This window comes from Microcaecilia unicolor, chromosome 7 (genome assembly GCF_901765095.1).
Source record: "Microcaecilia unicolor chromosome 7, aMicUni1.1, whole genome shotgun sequence".
Lineage (NCBI taxonomy): Eukaryota > Metazoa > Chordata > Amphibia > Gymnophiona > Siphonopidae > Microcaecilia > Microcaecilia unicolor.
This window is the reverse complement of record NC_044037.1, coordinates 303871439-303891150: the sequence shown is the minus strand read 5'-3', so window position 1 is coordinate 303891150 and position 19712 is coordinate 303871439. Positions and strand designations below refer to the sequence as shown.

At 47.2% G+C, this 19712-nt stretch overlaps 1 protein-coding gene across 4 annotated transcripts in view; it reads left to right on the top strand.

Moving 5' to 3' along the window:
- Window positions 1–17228, top strand: part of ZNF142 (zinc finger protein 142) — a 29390-nt gene extending 12162 nt beyond the window's left edge. For all 4 annotated transcript variants that reach the window (XM_030209725.1, XM_030209726.1, XM_030209728.1 and 1 more), the window contains 4 exons: window positions 325–502; window positions 2772–6123; window positions 14373–14478; window positions 16275–17228. In XM_030209725.1, coding sequence (XP_030065585.1) covers window positions 325–502; window positions 2772–6123; window positions 14373–14478; window positions 16275–16753 — 4115 coding nt within the window. In that variant the 3' untranslated portion in view covers window positions 16754–17228. The remainder of the gene's footprint in view (window positions 1–324; window positions 503–2771; window positions 6124–14372; window positions 14479–16274) is intronic.
- The last annotated feature ends 2484 nt before the right edge of the window (window positions 17229–19712 follow it).

Genomic DNA, 19712 nt, shown 5'->3' with positions numbered 1-19712 from the left:
GCTGTTGTGGGGTGGGTCCCTCAGTGATCACCCCACCCCTGAAGGGTAGCCTGGCATTTGAGTACCGACTCCTTTTTCGCTAGAAAAAACGCACTGGCAAGGACACATATGAGAATCAATTTACTGAGACCTGTATAGTGGCCACAAAGATTGGTGTTCAAAGCTACAGCCACAGATGTGAAGTGACTTCCTGGGACCTTTTCACGACCGGTTTTCCATTAGTTGATATTCTGATTCTTGTGGAAAACATTGTCCTGCTTTTGAATTGTGTGTGTGTGGGTGGTTTTTGTGTTTTTATTTTTATTTTTTACTTCTTAAAACCAGGTGAAAAACCTCACAAGTGTGATGTGTGCGATTTCACCTGCCGGGACATGAGCTACCTGTCCAAGCACATGTTGACACATTCCAGCGCCAAGGACTACATGTGCACAGAGTGTGGTTACATCACCAAGTGGAAGCATTACCTAAGCGTGCACATGCGTAAGCACACTGGCGATCTCAGGTACTCTGCCACCTATAACGCATGAGCTTTTTATTCTGTATTATTCAATTCACACCCCACTCGTGCATAAGTCAGTGCAACCAAACTCTGTCTAAAATGGGAGGAGCCATTTTGTACAATAGTGATGTCTTAGAAACATGATGGCAGATAAAGGCCAAATGGCCCGTCCAGTCTGGCCATCCTCTGTAACCACTTACTCTTCCTTTTCCTAAGGGATTCCACGTTCGTGTCCTACGCTTTCTTAAATTCTGACACGGTCCTTGTCTCCATGACCACCGGGAGGGCCATTCCACACTTCCATCACCCTTTCTGTGAACAAATAATGTTGATGATAGCTTTTGTTTGGCTCCTCCCACTCCCCAAAGTTTGGGGTATTTTTTTTAGATTCATTTCTTACTTTTTTTGTTTTGTTCTTTGTTTATTGAACATTTTTTTTTACATAAACAGAAAACAACAATGCAACTAAAGCAAAACAAAAAAAAACCCCTCTAAACAAATCCCCTAAGTGTTACATAAAAGAACAGAAGTTCGTAATCCTATAGAAACAGAAAAAAACTCTAGATACAAATAATTCAACAGGTGATACTACACCGTCCAACTCCAGCATGTCACATTTTGAAACAGGACAGCTATACAAAAAACACAGCATGAAAGACAAAATAATTGGGCTCCCTGAAAAGAAAAGCCCCAGAGTCACTTTCATACCAAGTCACAAACAATTTCTAGTGGCCAATCCAGGTCAGAAGTATGTGGCACAATCCCAAAGAATAGCAAGATGCCGGAATCCCAAAGAGTAGCAACGTTCCATGTCATTAATCAGTTCTGAGATTTTGACCATCTCTCAGCTTTTTACCTGGGCTGTTTAAACTGAACTGCAGGACAGACTTGGATCACTGATACTCCTGGCTAAAAACAGTGAATTCACCGGTCAGCTCCTTCTCTCTCTTTTTTTTCAAAGCCCACCAACTAACCGACTTTCCTGGTACCTGGTGAGGCCAGCGCCTTCAAACACCAGCAGTTAACCCATTAGTGCCCAACATTCCCATATGGGATTTTATTATGGGAACATTGGGCACTAATGGGTTAACCCTTTCAGTTTTAACAGTCAACCTGCTGGTAATATTAACATTTATAAAAAAGGGGAGGGGGAAGTTTAGATGAAGAAATTAAACTCCAGGCAAACAAGGAACAGTATCCGGGAGAAGTTAGGTCTTAACCTCGTAATTTTCTTTCCATTAGTCCTTCCCAGTATTCCAGAACCTGTGAGATAGTTGTGTCCATCAACCAGCAGGTGGAGACAGAGAACTGAATCCGCTGCTGGCTGGTAGAATGATGCGCCCCTGCATCTAGCAACTGTTCATGACGTCAAAGACTGTGGTAAAATCTAATAAAAGCAAAATAGCACCTCTGCACCCATTAGCAAAACTATGGAGATTCTGCTTGGGAGGGTTTCCCTGTTTTATATTAAGGGGCATGATAGGATGCCACCTGAGTCCCATTAACATTAAAGCTGATTAAGTGGAGGAGTGGCCTAGTGGTTAGGGTGGTGGACTTTGGTCCTGGGGAACTGAGGAACTGAGTTCGATTCCCGGCACAGGCAGCTCCTTGTGACTCTGGGCAAGTCACTTAACCCTCCATTGCCCCATGTAAGCCGCATTGAACCTGCCATGAGTGGGAAAGCGCGGGGTACAAATATAACATAAATAAAAAATTAGGCTCTCCTTACAAGAAGGAACTGCCATTGTATTCACTGAGCAAATACAGAGTACCCCCTCTCCCCATATGCTACCACCCAACTACCAAAACTAGCACGACTGTTGCCCATGTCTTCAGTTTCCTGCGTCTCTGTGTCCTTGCTGGCAGGAGAGTTGTAACTTGTAGATGGAAACCACATGGGCTGCAGTTTTTCCATATCTCTTGTTTTACAGTCTGTTGTTCTAATCACTGGACCATCTGCTGTCTTTTATATCTGTCCCATAAAGATTTAAGTGCTGAAATTACCCTCCCAAGCAGCTCTCAGTGCTCTTGCTCCATGTGTGGTACCCACTGTTCATAGATTAAACTCTGCAGAAAGACCCCCAGAATGTGGAAGAAAAGAATCTTTCGAAAGTAATTGTAAATCACTATCCAGGAATGGAAAATGTTCAGGGAGGCAGGAGTGCCCCAGAGCGTGTGAAGCTTTGATACTGATCTGAGGTACATTCTGAAACCTTGATCTCACATGCACCTTAATTCTGTTTCCACCTCTACCCCCACCCCCCCCTTTCAGGTATCAGTGCAATCAGTGTTCGTACCGCTGCCACCGGGCAGACCAGCTCAGTAGCCACAAGCTGCGCCATCAAGGCAAGTCCCTGATCTGTGAAGTGTGCGGCTTCGCTTGCAAGCGCAAGTATGAGCTCCAGAAGCACATGCAGGTGAAGCACTCGCAGAACTACAAGGTACCCGTCTTCCAGTGCCAGTACTGCAGCTACCAGACCAAGTACAAGCAGGCCCTCCTCAACCATGAGAACTGCAAGCACACCAAGCAGAAGCTCTTCCGCTGTGCCCTGTGCGTCTACCACACCTTCAGCAACACCAGCCTGTTCTTTCACAAGCGCAAGGCTCATGGCTATGTCCCAGGAGATAAAGACTGGCTGGAGAACTACGCCAGCAAGGAGACGGAGGGCAGCTCGGCAAACTTGTTACTGTGCTATGATTTTAAGGCTGCTCTGAGGTCCAGTTCCAACCCACTCACCAGAAGAGAGCTGTGGCAGAAAGACAGTCTGTCTGCTGTAGACTCTCAAGACGCCTGTCAACAATTCATCACGGTCCCTCTGTTTGTAGTGTCCGACCCCCAGCCGGAGCAAAATAATAAAACAGCAGAAACTGAAGAAACAGGAAAGAATGATGGACTGTCAGATAGTAGATCTTCTTCAGATGCTTGTGTGGAGGCATCTTCTTCAGCAGGTAGCACTGAGCTTCTTAAGAGTACCTTGGACAGTGTGGACAGGTGCAGTTTGAATGCCCCCGTTAGCTCTCCGTTATCTTTTGAGCAGTTATCCAAAGACCTTCCTCCTGTTCAGCTAGTAAATATGGAGAGGTTGATGTGTGGAGAAGGTGGCTCTTCATGTAAGAAGCTGGACTCCAAGGAAGCCCTAGCCTTAGAGGGCAATGAAAACCCTGATGAAGATCTTCTTGATTTTGAAGAAGAGAATGATCTCCAGGAGGTGGAGCAGAGCAGACCGGAAAATGGCATTGTCTGCTGTACAGAAGAAGCTGACAGTGGCCCCCGTGAAGAGAGCATGCTGCATGATGGTCGGAGCACTTGTGAAGAGCAGTCTCATGCTCTAGGAACAACCTCTTCTAACTCAGATCCTCAAATGGGAGATGGGCACATTCAGAATCAGAAGACCTGCTCCAGCTTATTGACTACTGATTCGAATGAATGTGAATTAAATGCACTTGAGCAGAACTCCTTCCCTGAAGTATCAGCGGAAGTCTCCTCTGAAATGATTGGACCAGACACTCAGTCTGACTCCGTACTGAGAGCATTGAGAAAACAAGACAGAGAGCAGGCAGAAACACTAGTGTTGGAAGGAAGAGTACAAATGTTGGTTGTCCAGTCTGAGACCCAAATCTTCAAATGTGAAAGTTGTTCTTATATCACCAGGAAGAAGAAGTCAATGTGCTTGCACTCCAAAGTTGGCTGTCAAAGCCGAAAGTCTCCTTTGGTGTGCAAGGAATGTGGAGCTAGTTTCAAGCAGCAGAGGGGGCTGAACACACACCTTGCTAAGAAATGCCCTGTGATCCTCAGGAGGAACAGAATGTCACTGAAGCCAACTTCTGAGTCAAGCGCCTGTCGACAAATAAGGCAAGGCACCTTCCAGCACAGGAAAATGCCTTCTAATGCAAATGATATGGATGGCTATTCTTGCACGGGAGACACTATGTTGAAGGTTCAGAACTGTGAAGAAGTGGAAACCAGAGTGAGTGATGGAGAGAGATTAGCAGTTGGTGCAAAGGTGGTACCTTCTGTCCCAGAGGAAGTAGTGACCAAGCCCCCCGTGCAGCAGTGCTCAGGTGAATCTCTCGTAGAGCACTTGGTTGCAGATGGAGGAGTCTGTAGAGTGCAGTGTCGACTAGAAAATGGCACCCATTCAATAGCGGATCAGTGTCAAGAAAACTATTCTCAAAAACCTGAGCAATACAGGTTTGAGCAGGGGAAGTTTTATTGTAGTTCTTGCGCCTTTGTCTGCTCAAGGGCCACGAGCATCGTTTCACACGTTGGGGAGGGATGTAGGAAACTGGGCCAGTTCTCATGCTCCCTCTGCTTAATGACATTCCGCTCAAGTAAGATGTTGAAGAAACACCAGGACAAGAAACACGCATGTCTTGAGTCTGTAGACTCCACTGCGGAAGAGGGAACCAAAGAAGCCCCAGGCAAAGATCAAAGTCGTGATCCAAATGGCAGCAACAAAGCCAGCAAAAAGGATAATGGGTCCACTCCTGATCAAAGGAACCAAACGAGCATTTCCAAAAAACCTGACAGTACAAAGGATAGACTCTCCTGTTCCTTCTGCCCTTTTACCTGCCGACAGCCACAATCGATGAAAGCGCATTGCAAAAAGGGCTGTGCAAAGTCTACAGAGCTCCGGTGCTTGCTCTGCTCCTTTGTGTGCCAGTCTGCCAAGGCTCTGAAACACCACAAGCAACTGCATAAAAAGTATACCAGCAAGAGGCCCCAACTGCAGTGCCGGCAGTGTGACTTCACCTGCAAGCAGTCCCGCTGTATGAAACAGCACATCCGCATCCGACACGAGGGCATGAAACCTCACAAGTGCAGCTTCTGTGACTTCAGCACTACCAGGCGCTACCGAGTGGAAGCCCATGAGTCTCTGCACACAGGGGTGGGGAGGATTGCCTGCGACGTATGTAGCCAGACTTTCGGCACCAACTCCAAGTTACGTATCCACAAGCTCCGGGTCCATGAGAAAAAGCCCACCCATTTCTGCCCCCTCTGCGACTACAGTGGCTACAACCAAAATGACATCACCAGACACACAAAGAGCTGCCACAACGGGGAACTCAACTTTAACTGCCCCCAGTGCCAGGCTAGATTCAGTTCAGAGACTGCTCTAAAGCAACACACCCTGAGGAAGCACGAGGAGAAGGTCAATTATAGCTGCCCTCACTGTGTGTTCATGTGCCACAGCGAGGCCACCTTGAAGTGCCACGTGCAGAAGCAGCACCCGCATCTGGAATGCAGCGCCTGCAAAGAGAACTTCAGCAGCCGGGAGGACTTGGAAGAGCACAAGAAGTGTCACTTCAGTCACCGCTGTCAGTGCTGCACCTTTGCTTCTAAGGAGCGTCAGCAGCTGATACATCACTACATGGAGCAACATGAAGGTGGGGAGGAGAGGCCCTTCAAGTGCTCCTTCTGCAGCTTCGCCTGCTGCCACCAGCTGGTGTTTGACTACCATATGAAGGGCCACGGAGGGACGCGCATCTACAAGTGCGCAGATTGTGACTATGCAACTAAAAATAAGCAGAAGATCACGTGGCACAGCCGGATCCACACAGGAGAAAAGCCCTACAAGTGTCACCTCTGCAAGTACGCCTGCGCAGATCCATCTCGCCTGAAGGTAAGAGCTAAAGTTCTGTCTGCTTCTGACCTGCACCAGGTATCTTCACCTTTCTTTCGCCATATACATATAATGCACCACAGGGATCTAAAAAGTGAGCACCTATTGACCGGTCAATTTCATTTGACCTGTAATTTGTTTGAAAACTGAGAGAAACGCTGAAGGATGGATAATTATTATCTTTTCATCCCGCTAGACCAGTCCAGACTAACCAGTTAAGTCGCCTTACCAACAGATAGAGGCAGAGAAGCCCCAGTGACATCACAGCATAAAGTGTGTCAGGTTGAAACTATTCAGTATTTCCCTACCTCCAGCACATGATGCAGCTTGGACTTGCACAGCAGGATTCTTCTATTCAGGCCTGACTCCCCAGGGTGCAGTCCACGACCTGTGGCTCAATTGGTAGAGTCCCTTGGTCAATGTTGGCTCCCAGTCGATCAGACCACAGAACTTTCCCTGGTAAGCCTGGTGGACCTTCATAGCCCTGAACGTCAGCTTACAAGCTCTCGCTTGGTGTTGTGGTGATTGGTCAGCAGGAGTCCATGGGTGGGGCCTCTGCCAGTGAGTTTTTTTTTTTGGGGGGGGGGGGGGGGGGGGCTTGTTTTAATTTCTTCCCCCTGTATAATTCCTTCTGTTGGGACCTCTGCAGAGTCCTTAGTGCAGGAATACCAGTGGTTGGGTATTCCTGCTCAATAAAACTAATTTCTGTAAGGCACTAAAGACGCATCTCTTCAACATGGCATACCATAATAACTTATAATTGGTACTGTATTTCACCATCATTTACTTAACATCAGATTTATTCTCTTCCTACACTGTATTACTTAATTTTATTAAGCAATCCACGTTCCATATGTGATTCCATTTGTTTATTTTTGTACTTTTGGGTATATTTTCTTCCTTTCTATTAGACTGTTATTTAATACTCATGTTCCATTTATATCACCAATTGTATATGTATTCTGAAATGACACGTCATGTCGGAAAAATTGTAAGCCACATTGAGCCTGCAAATAGGTGGGAAAATGTGGGATACAAATGTAACAAATAAATAAAATTGTTAGAAAAAAAGAAGGGGAAATCAAATCAGAACACAGAAGTAGAGCAGAGGCTGTACAGGGAGTCCCCGGTACCAGTGAGTGCATTGGGAGTCCCAGATGAGGAGGGAGAACCAACACTCGTGTTCAGGCAAGGATGCTGGGTGGCAGGCACTGTGGGGTAAGTGGGAGCCGGCAAGTAAGCAGTTTCCTCGCCAAAGAACAGCTCTGGTACCTTCCTAGAGCCAATGCCAAGCACTGCAACAGGAATTGGGCTGCCTCCTGATGAAGACAGCTCAGCCATGGTTGGGCCAATTTTGGCAAGAACAGCAGCCATTTCCTTGCCAGTGCCAAAATCCCATACAGCCTGAGACGGGACAATTTTTGCTTGAAATTGCAGCAGGAGAGCATTCCCCCCCCCCCCCCCCCCCCCCCCCCCCCATCCTGGCTAGAGCTAGGTGCCCTGGGTTCCTCCGTCCCCCACTGGACGGGGCCACAAATTTGCCGTGCCTTTAAAATCTATGCCTCCAGGGGTTCTTTCAGGGCTAGGTAGCCAGGCCCCTGATGATCCCACAGTAGTTTGTGGATCACAGCCCGGTTGGAGATCCTGAGGCCCTCAGGGCTGGTCCAGAGAGACAAATGGCCCAGCAGCCCGAGTTGGGACTCGAATGGACCTCCTGCATCCGTCCTGCAGGAGAACTGAGGTGAGGAGGATGCTGATGAGGACAGTACTTACAGAGAAGTGACTCTTCGGGATCAGGAAAGCTCTCAGTAGAAGAAGACAATTCCCCAGTAGTAAGGTGGTTCTCCTGGGAAGTGCTAGCCTCTCTCATAAACCAGGTGGTCTTAGCTCCTTGCATCTTTACTGCAGCTCAGGAAGAAGTCTCGGATGCTGATCCCATCTTGGAGGGTGGGCAGAAGCATTTTAAAACCTTTTGTCTTCATAGATCAATTTCTCAAATGGCCTTAGCAGAATGGGAGGCACCAGACATGGTCCTACAGAGCACAAGGTTTATGCACGATCTGGACAGACTTCTTCTTGTCCCTAAGGTGGATTTCTTGACAGCACTGACAAAGACAACCACGATTCCCATGGAAGGGGGGTTCAACTCTGAAGGCTTCTATGACAGGAAGGTGGAGTTGCTCCTCAAGCAGGCCTTCAGTTCTGCAGCACATGGAGTGGAGCTAGTGGTCTGCAGAGAGGTATGTGGAAAGGACTGTGCTTCATTGGGTTCAGCAGCTGACAGTTTTGCTGGAAGTGGCTTGGTTGGAGTCAGGCCCAGCCTTCGTGGTTGATGTCTTTATGATTCGATACGTATCTGCTTTACATCAATGGCACATGGTTATGTCTTTGGCTATGACAGGTTCCACCTCCAAGGCTCATTTGAGCAAAGTCCCTTTTTGAGGGCACTTGTTCTTTGGTGAAGATCTGAGGAAACTAGTTAAGGGCCTGGGTGAAGCAAGGCCTTAGCAGCTTCCAGAGGACAAAGTGAACTCTACAGTTAGCTGTTCTGGGAGCAGGTTCCAGGCAAAGGACTGGGGCTGGTACTGTCTGGATAGGCAGAGTTCAGCTGCCTTCTAGGTGAGGGAGCAGAAGGGACAAGCCTTTCATAGTGAGAAGGTTGAGGGACAGTGGTGCCTTTTCCTCCTCCACCACTGAGGCCCTCTCTACAGAGCTATAGGTATGAGATAGGCTCTGTCTGTTCCACTGGAAGTGGGCCCTCATCCCACCAGTGGGTTTTGGAGCTCATTCTGAAGGGCTGTGCCCTGGAGCTCACCAAATCCATTTTAGATGCTTTTATGGTGTCCATTCTCATAAGAGAGATTGTAAAGAGCATGTTGCATCAATTAATTTTGCTGGGAGTCCTGGAGCCTGTACCTGTACCGGAGCAGGCCACTACTCCATCTACTTTATAGTTCCAAAGAAAAAAGGATCTTTTCTATCACATTCTGAATTTGAAAGGGGCCCTTTTGGTCCCATATTTTCACATGGAGACGTTGCAGCCCATGATTTTGTGGAACGGGTCAGGCCAAGGGAGTTTCTGACCTCGCTGAATGTGGCCAAATCTTAATTCCACATTGCAATCAGGGATGGCCACAAGTGTTTCTTACATACAGGGCAAACCATTTCAGTTCATGGAACTGCCTTTCAGTCTAGCGATGGTTCCTAGAACCTTCTCCAAGGTCGTGGTGGTGGTGGCAGCGGCGACCACATATCTCCATAAGGAAAGGATTCAGATTGACCCTGACTCAGAAGCATATTCCTGGGCAGCAACAGCCAGAGTGAACTATACCCAGAGTTGGCTTATCTTTTTACAGGAGCTAGAGTATCTTGGGGAGCCGTCTTTCTTACCCAGGAAAGGATGAACACGTTTCAAGCTCAGAAAAGGGAGTTTTGTATGAAGTGGGCTCCAAGGGCTTGGGACTGTTTGCAGTTACTTGGCTTCATGACAGTGATGCCGGAGGTGGTTGCATGGTCAAGGGTTCATATGAGGCCACTCCAGTGCACCTTGTTGTCTCACTGATCTCCCAAATCCCAGAAGTCCCAAGATCCATCTTCCACTCTTCTCAACCCCTCAAAAAGTAACTGGCTTGGTGAGACCTGAAAGGAATTCCACTGGATCCTCCAGATTGGGTGATAGTGACCACCAATGCAAGTCTGGGGGGGGGGGGGGCAAAGGAGCCCATTGCCTGGGATGGATTGTGCAAAGGAGATGATTGGATCAAGGGGCATCATAGGCTATCGATTGCTTAGAGGTGAGAGCCATCCATTGGCACTACAGCAGTTCCTCTCACTGGTGCAGGGGACAGTGCAACCTATGTAGTATACGTCAACAGACGGGAAGTATCCAGGAATGCCGGAATGGCTCAGGAGGTCAACTACCTTTTGCATCTAGGCTGAGCTCAATCTTATATCGATTTTGTGGGAGCATAGCTTTTCAGCTACTAGTGGAGCATTGGAGGTTTTTACTCTTTGATTTGATAGTGACATGGCAGAATGCAAAGTGCCCGCTTCTTTTCAGTTGCAGGAAGAAATCAGGATCAGAATGGAAGATGCACTGGTGCAACAGTGGCCTAAGCAGGAATCCCTGTGTGTCCTTCCTAACATGGCCTCTGATTGGCCAAGTTCTTCAAAAAGTTGCAAGACACCTGTTAGTAGTCATCTTTGTGGCTCCACACTGGCTTTGCCGATCCTGTTATGCAGATCTGATGGACTCCCCTGTACTCTTTCCAAGGGGGTCCAGTTCTTCTGAGGCAGGGTCCGATTTGGATCTCTTTTGGCTTATTGTTTGGCCCTTGAGAAGCAGCATATGATGTGAAAGGTTTACACAACCTCAGACGTAGTTAACTTGCTAAAAGCTCTCAAGAGTTCTACTTCCTTGGCGGATGTCAGAGTGTGGCATATGTCTGAGCTTTGTGCTCGAAGTGAGACTTATCTCCCTGGCATGTGGACTTGTCCTGTATTTTAACATTTCTGCAAAGGTGATTTTGATCAGGGGTTGGCACTTAACTCCTTTAAAGTTCAAATAGTGGCTGTTTCTTGTTTCAAAGGTAAGGTGAATGATGTTTCCTTGGCAGCCTAGACAGGTGTCGTGCGGTTCTTTTGGAGAGTCGAGCATAATTGGCTGCCACAGTGGGCCATGGTAGGATCTTAACTTATTGTTAAAGCCTTGATTAGTCCTTCCTTTGAGCCCTTATGGCAAGCCTCTTTAAACGACCTCGCTGTAATTTCTTCTGGCTATTTGCTCAGCCAGGTCAGTCTGAATTGCAGACCTTTTCTTGCAGGGACCTCTCTCTATCTTTCAAAACCAACTCGACTTCTGTTTGCATAGTACCTTCCTTCTTGCTTAAGGTAGTTTCTCCCTTCCACATGAATCAGGTTGTTCCTGTTCCTGTGTTTTCAAAAAGTATAAAGACGGGTTTTACGTCTGGATGCCTGGGTTCGTAACACACTTCCCATTGGTCCACCCTGGCGATGATGTCAGAGGGCGGATCAGTGAAAAGGAAGAGAAGCCAGCACCAGCCAGCCACAGAACGCTGGAGGTGAGTAGAGAATCGCCCCCCCCCCCTCTGCCCCCCTCCCCTCCGAGTTCCATGCCCCCTACCTCCCTCCCTCCCTCTCCTCCCCTTTGAGTTGCAGGACCCCCCCCCCCCCTCCTCCAAGTTCCACACCCCCGCGCCTCCCTCCCTCTCTCTCTCTCCCCTCCGAGTGCAAGCACAACCTGCCCTCGCCTTCCTGCGTGCCGGCTGTAATTTAAAATTTCTTACCTCGGGGTCCGGCATCAGCAGTGAAGACGAGCGGCGCTTCAGCCTGCCTTCCCATCTGTCTCGGCTGTGCCTCTGGTCCTGCCCTTCCGGAAACAGGAAATGAGGGCGGAACCAGAGGCAGAGCTGAGACAGATGGGAAGGCAGGCTGAAGCGCGAGGTAAGAATTTTTAAATTACAGCCGGCACTTAGGAAGGCGAGGGCAGGTCGTGCTTGCACTCGGAGGGGAGAGGAAGGGAGGCGCGGGGGTCTGGAACTCGGAGGGGAGGGAGGGGGTCGGTCCTGGAACTTGAAGGGGAGGGAGGGAGGTAGGGGGCATAGAACTCCGAGGGGAGGGGGGCTGGAACAGAGGAGAGAGAGGGAGGGAGGGGGGGGCGTGGAACTTTGCTAGCGCCCGTTTCATTTCTGTCAGAAATGGGCCTCTTTTACTAGTCTCTTAATGAGTTGCATACGGAGAATCAGCTTCTTCCTTAGCACACTGGATTAAGGCAGCACATATTCTCAAAATGGCTCTGGGCTCATTTAACCAGAAGAGCAACTTCCTGGACAGAGGTCTGGGCAGTAGCTCCAGAAGATATTTGCAGGCCAGCGAAGTCATCGCTTCATTCCTTTGTAAGACGCTACAAGATTGATATCTGAGCCAGGCGTGGTGATGCCTTTATCAGAGCAGCAGAGGAGGGGAGTCTTGTCTCCTCCCTCCACCCTGAGGGATAGACCTTTTGTAAATCTTGTTGGTCCGGACTAGTCTAGCAGAATGAAAAGGAAGCTGAAATTTGGTCTGTCTTGATCATTTTGTTTTCTGCATTCTTGCTAGACCAGGGCCTCCTCGGGAAGATTGAGAGTTCAGGGACTCTCTTACAGCGTCTGCTGTCTCTGGTTTGTAGTGACTAAATCTGCAGAGGTTTCCCTAGAAGGTTCTTTATCATTGTACATAGTTTTGTTTCTTAAATAGTTGCCTTACTGACCAGGTCCAGGCTGCAACACTCCTTATGCCTGTGATGCCACTGGAAAAGCTCCGCTTTTTTTGTCTCCACCTGTTGGTAAGATGACATAACCCATTGTTCTGGACTAGTCTAGCAGGAATTAACGAAAGGAAATGATCAGGTAAGACCAAGTTTCACAATTTTCTGGAGAAGCTGGAGTAATCCTGGATCCTGTACTTACTGGCCCAGAAGAGAGTTTAGGACCTAGGTTTTCACACCCAGTCCTCAAAGGCCACCAACAGGTCAGGTTTTCAGGATTCCCCTAGTGGATATGCATGAGAGAGATTTGCATATAATGGAGGTAATAGGCATGCAGATTTTGTTTCGTGCATATTCGTTAGCGATATCCTGAAAACTACTACTACTGACTAACATTTCTAAAGCGCTACTAGGGTTACGCAGCGCTGTACAATTTAAACATAGAAGGACAGTCCCTGCTTAAAGAGCTTACAATCTAAAAGACAAGAGAACAATCTAAAGACAAGTGTACAATCTAGAGGACAAGTGAACAGTTAATCTGATAGGGTGGATAGATTGGGCCATTTCATATTTCTAGAGCGGTTAGGCGCCGAAGGCAGCATTGAAGAGGTGAGTTTTAAGCAGAGATTTGAAGATGGGTAGGGAGGGGGCATGGCGTATGGGTAAAGGAAGATTTTTCCAGGCATAGGGTGAAGCAAGGCAGAATGAGCGGAGCCTGGAGTTGGCAGTGGTGGAGAAGGGTACAGAGAGAAGGGCTTTGTCCTGTGAGCGGAGGTTACGGGCGGGAACATAGGGGGAGATGAGGGTGGAGAGGTAGTGAGGAGCCGCAGACTGAGTGCATTTGTAGGTAAGGAGGAGGAGCTTGAATTGTATGCGATATCTGATCGGAAGCCTGATCCATTGGTGGCCTTCAAGGATGGAGGGAGTGAAGGGTTTAGAAGGAGCAACTTAGACACCAATCAGGTGATGGGGGGTGATTTATACATTCAATTTTCCACCAGTATGTGGTCTTTTAGTTCCAGTTCTCCTGAATGGAGGAAGAGGGAAAACTGGGTGGTTCTTTGAGACTGGGACAGACATTGAGGGGATGGTTACTGCCTGAGGGGATGTTAACACCAGGTAGTGTAGCTATGAGGAGGCCTGGTGCCCCCCCCCCCCCCCCCCCAATTTGGATTGGGGCCTCCCAAAGTCTGGTGGTTTGGCTAGAGGGGGTCCCTAAGCCCTACCAGCAGAAGTCTTCCTCCAGTGATATTCGCCACTGCGCTGCCTGCCCTGCTTCCCCCCTCCCCCGCACACATGCTGAATTTCAGGGAGCAGGGCGGGCAGTTCAGTGGTGAACATCTAGAGGAAGGCTGCTTCTGGCTGTGCTTGGGAAACCCTGCCAGCCCAGGTATGTGGAGCTGTGGGGAGGTGGGGCAAAATGTGCCCTGCCCCCCCCCACCCCATCCCCCAGTTTTTTTGGGGTTTTTTTTTTAGGTCTAGCTACACGCCTAATTAACTTTGCTCCAGCCCCTAGGAACAGAGTTCAGGGGCTGTTTATAGCTGTTGTTTTTATTTCTGCCAACCTGTGTCTCCTTTTTTCCTTCAGCAAACCACAGCAATTTGTGGCAGTATTATAAAAGTGGAGGAGTGGCCTAGTGGTTAGGGTGGTGGACTTTGGTCCTGGGGAACTGCGTTCGATTCCCACTTCAGGCACAGGCAGCTCCTTGTGACTCTGGGCAAGTCACTTAACCCTCCATTGCCCCATGTAAGCCGCATTGAGCCTGCCATGAGTGGGAAAGTACGGGGTACAAATGTAAGAAAAATAAAACACTGATTTGACTTTTTCTTCCCTCTTTCCCACCTCAGTCTCAGGATGAGCAAGCCTGGAAGTGTGAATTTTTCTCATTAGCGTGCTTGATCTCTGGTTTCATGCCTTGAGTACTGTATTGAATGAATGATCTGGCTGCTGCCTTCAAACTTTTAATTTTTTTTTTTCCTTAAGTACCACATGAGGATCCACAAAGATGAAAGGAAATACATTTGCCCAGACTGCGGGTACAAGTGCAAGTGGGTTAATCAGCTGAAGTACCATCTATCCAAGCACACAGGTGACTGCCACCTAACCTGTCACATGACTAAATGTGGACAAGTGTCCAGCTGTGCAGTGTCTTTATAATCCAGCTGTGGGGGAGTAGAAACACTGAACCTTACTGATCACACCACCTCTGTAAGACCAGAACCTGAAACCCACTTCATGTCGTAACAGGGAATTGGAAAATGGCGCTGTTTCAGAGTAGCACAATCATTTTAATTTGCAGACACGGTATAGTGTTTATAAATCCAATATCAAGGCACTGCCCCTGAGAGAGTGTTGCTGTAGCACTGTCCTCTTATCCTGTTAAAGTTCCTGTGGGGTTTATGTAGAAAAGGCAACAGGAACCTACAGCTCCCTAAGTACATAAGTAATGCCACACTGGGAAAAGACCAAGGGTCCATCGAGCCCAGCATCCTGTACACGACAGCAGCCAATCCAGGCCAAGGGCACCTGGCGAGCTTCCCAAACGGACAAACATTCTATACATGTTATTCCCGGAATTGTGGATTTTTCCCAAGTCCATTTAGTAGCAGTTTATGGACTTGTCCTTTAGGAAACCGTCTAACCCCTTTTTAAACTCTGCCATGCTAACCGCCTTCACCACGTTCTCCAGCAACTAATTCCAGAGTTTAATTATACGTTGGGTGAAGAAAAATTTTCTCCGATTTGTTTTAAATTTAATACACTAGTTTCATCGCATACCCCCTAGTCCTAGTATTTTTGGAAAGCGTGAACAGACGCTTCACATCCACCTGTTCCACTCCACTCCTCATTTTAAATACCTCTATCATGTCTCCCCTGATAGGTTAAGGAACTGGAATACCTTGTTCTGGAGATACGGAAAGTTATTTTGTAATAGAACTTTTTTTTTTTTTAGTGCTCTTTCAGTGGCTGCCCAGATTCAGTTCCTGGGCTGGGTTTCTGCTGCTTGGACCAACTCATAGGTAGGCAGAATTTGCACAAAAGTGACTTGATGCACGTGTGCAGTCTGCTCTGTGGTTTTAGCCGGATGAGATGGTGTTAATGGTTAAAATCCTTAGGTGCCTGAGAATTAACTTTCTGGACAAATTCTGCTAAAAAAAAGTTTTAAAATTCAATGCCCAGTGTTTTAAAATTCTGCATCCATTTATTTGTGCATAATTTCCCCTATCAAAAAAGCTTGACTCCCCCTTGTCTCAGGCCTGATATTCCCCCGTTTTATCCCTCAGCCCCAGTAAGAGGTCCGTGCTGATTTGAACTGGAAGCTCATGGGGCAGGAGGAATCTCCTGACCCCTAAAAAAGTGTTCCGTTGCCTTCTCAGAGTTTATAATGCTGTATTTAAGTCTAGCGTTTCAGTGTTACTGACTGAGCAAGTTAGGTTAAATACTGCTTGAAAATCGAGGTAAAGTAAATAGCTGGAGTGGCCTTAACACATCTCCATAATGTCATGTGGAGCAGGCTGTTGTGTAGATGTTGTGCTCAGAAACTTAAACCTAAGCCCTGTTTGCCGAACACTCATGGTGTTCAGAAGGCACCCCTAGCCAGTCCCAGGAAAATAATTGTACAGGTGCACTCTGCTAGAAACCTGGTATCAATCCTTCCATTGTATTACGATCACATCTTTTCTTATTAGATGCTTCTCACTGCAGTTTTCACATTTGCAATTCCTAGCATGCTCTCTATTATACGAATCTGAAAATTTGATCAGTTCCATGTACCTTCAGGACTGGAAACATGAAGTTAATGTGACCAACCCATTTCATCAGTGTTTCTCTCTGATGTTCAGGTCGTCTTGTATTTGAAGTCCTGTATGGTTTCTCTGTCTTCAGGTATCAAGCCGTACCAGTGTGACGAGTGCGAGTACTGTACCAATCGAGCCGATGCTTTGCGCATCCACAAGGAGACCCGACACCAGGATGCCCGAACCTTCATCTGTGAGCAGTGTGGCAAGGCCTTCAAGACCCGTTTCCTACTGAAGACGCACCTGAAGAAGCACAGCGACGACAAGCCTTACGTCTGCAACGTGTGTCTCCGTGACTTCCGCTGGGCAGCAGGACTGCGCCACCACTTTCTCACCCACACCAACGAGCACCCTTTTTTCTGCCGCTTCTGCATGTACAAAGCCAAGCAGAAGTTCCAGGTCATCAAACACATCCAGCGCCATCACCCTGAGAGCGCTGCTGAAGACCCCAGCCAAGGGGTGGGCAAGGACCCTAACTCCTCCACCATCCACCTGCATGATGTCCAACTGGATCATCTTCAAGAAACATCTGGGGCAAGTGGAGCCTCAGTGGCTCAGAGCTCCTAGGGGGATGCCCATATTGCCTGGAAGCTAGGTGGAAAACCCTTTCCTGCTTATGACTTGACTCTGAGCCTGTAAGACTGGAGTGATTGTTCTCTTCCCAGTCTCTGTGAATGGTCTGTTCATATAACATTGGATGGATCTTTGTTTGACCTCGGGTATCAGATTCTGGAGCCAGCGTCTAGCCCTGCCTGTCTCGTGGATAGAGGGATCGTAGAATTTCCCTTCAGATCTTTTGGATCTAAGCACTTCTGGAAATTCGACAGATGAATATTCATCGGTGACGCTGAACGTGTTGTACTTATCATTCAAAGTATTATAGCAGAAGGCCCTGAACCCCAGGAACTGCACAGGATTAAGGGGTGAATAGCAGTGGCCAACTGCCTCACTTGTGTTGCTTAAACTCTGTCAAAAGAAAAAAAATAATATATAAAAGTGTGTACATAATGTACATTCAGTGTGTATAAAAATGAAAAAGAGATTGCTGCTGTTAATTGTGTTGTTGGAGTTTTTTCTTCATGCCTTCCCTTGTGTGAATGGACCTATTGGGTTACAGCAATGTGTTGGACGGGAATGCCTGGCAGGCTTCAGGAGTGCTTTTAATCTAATCTTGGGCTTTTCTAGACTGTTTCATCCCTAAATGGTCCTGAGTGGTTTCGAGTTAAAAGAGCTAATGCATTTGTTGGGAATTACAAATGTAATAATTAGGGGAGGGCAATGATTAAACATTTTAATCACACAGTTAATTGCACCTGTGGGCTGCCCATCCTAGTAAGTTCCCACTGCATGGACATTTTTTATACCTGCTGAATAGAATGAAAAATTGCTCCCCTCCCTCCATACAGGTACCTTACCTGTCTCCTCTCCTGCTGCATCCTTCCCCTGTACATACATGCAAATATCTCCCTTTCTGCTGTTAACCCCTGACACACAGACACCTATTTCTCTCCTGCTGCTGAGTCTCCCCCCCCCCCCCCCCCAAACACACAGGTCCTGCATCTCTTCACACCACCCCCGCCTTTATCTAACATTTATCTGGCTCTTCATAGGGTCTCCAGCATTCCCACATGCTACTTGCAACTGACTCTAATACCTTCCCTTTGCTGTGTTATGCCAAGGTAAGATAGAAAAGCAATGTTGGAAAACGGAGGGGAGTTCAAAATTTTGATCAGGATTGTAAAAAATGTAATCCCAGTTCAAATTTAAAAAAAAATAATCAAATTAATAGTACACTAAATGCCCACCCCAGTAATAGTAATTAATATTCATCCCAATGAACGCAAAAGTGGAGACCCCACAAATAAGCTTCCAAACCAAAATATAACCTTGTTTTTCAAAACACAGTAGTTGCGGTTAGATAAGAAGTCACTGAACCAGCAGTTAAACATCAAACCTAATATTCCAAACTCACTTCATCTTTCTAAAAGTAGGATGATGCGTGTCTAATTTTGATAAGTTGACTGGCATAACCTGGCTGTGGTGTCGTAGGGAGATCCTGGGTTGTCTACAGGGATGATTGTTCCAGCAGCTAGTAATGGAAGCCACACACTACTACTACTACTATTACTATTTAGCATTTCTATAGCGCTACAAAGTGTTCACAGCGCTGCACAAACATAGAAGAAAGACAGTCCCTGCTCAAAGAGCTTACAATCTAGTAGACAAAAAATAAAGCAAACAAAATCAATGAATGTGTAGAGGAAAGAGGAGAGGAGGGTAGGTGGAGGCGAGTGGATACAAGTGGTTACTAGTCAAAAGCAATGTTAAAGAGGTGGGCATTACACAGGAGGAGGTAATGCTGGACCTGATGGAAGGAGTGTTTCTCACACTGTAGTGGGTGGTCACCGGATAGAGTGCTTCAGTATTAGGATACAGGTGAAGATGGATCATTCAAAGTAAGAGTCCTGGCTTTCGGGAAGACTACCTTTATCGAGCTGGGGGAACACCTGAAGGAATCAGCTGGATAGGAATCCCAGGGTTAGCGGATGGAGAGCATTTTTGATCTGAGAACCCCGTTGGTGGAATGCTTTGTCTGACCCTGTCCTGATTATCTGCAGTTCCACTGGTTAGTAAAAACTTGACTTTGTAGAACACTTGAAGTGGAGGTGATGTTCTAATGGGGGGATATGTGATATGTTTCGGTAGTAGTTAGAAATGTGTTTTGTTAGAGCTGATTTTTCAATGGATGGGAAGGTTAGGGGTGAGATGGGGAGGATTGTTCTTGCCAGTTGCTTTGGGTGCTAAAGGAAAACAATATGTTAAATGTGAACAAATAAATGAATGAATAAAATCTGGGATAACAGATGGGACAGGGCCTCACAGACTCGGAATGGAAGAGGGTTGGGATAGAGGCTAAGAAGGCATCGGTATGTGTGCTGGTGAAAGAAAATGCATACAAGGTTATGAGTAGGTGGTACTACACGCCAGACAGAATAAAAAGTATGTTTCCGGGGGCTTCAGACATCTGTTGGAGGTATGGGAAAGGGAAAGGCACTTTTTACCATATATGGTGGGAGTGCACAAGAATACAGATTTTTTGGAGGACATTAACAGGGGACTTGACCCAAGCTTTGGAAGATCCATTCCCTTATGACCTGAAATGGAGCTTGTTGGGCTGGGGTAACCAAAAAGTGCAGAAATGGCAACGCAGGCTCAAGAGGATGAGCCTGGCAGCAGCAAAGTCCACAGTTGCAATGCACTGGAAAAAGGCATTGGGACCCTCAAAGTTAGATTGGCAGACAAAATTGAGGGTTCTCGCTATATTAGAACAATTAACAGATAAAAGGCAGGGAAAATATAAGCAAGAAGCAAAGGAGTGGTCTCAATTGAAGATACTCCTGGGGGATGACACGAGCTGAGGATGGGGGGAGGGGAGGGAAGGGATGGGGAAGGGGGGGATTAATCCATAAAGTTTGAGATGGTTCAATGTTAGTGAAAATTGGTGTGTGAAGCGGACGGGGCTTAA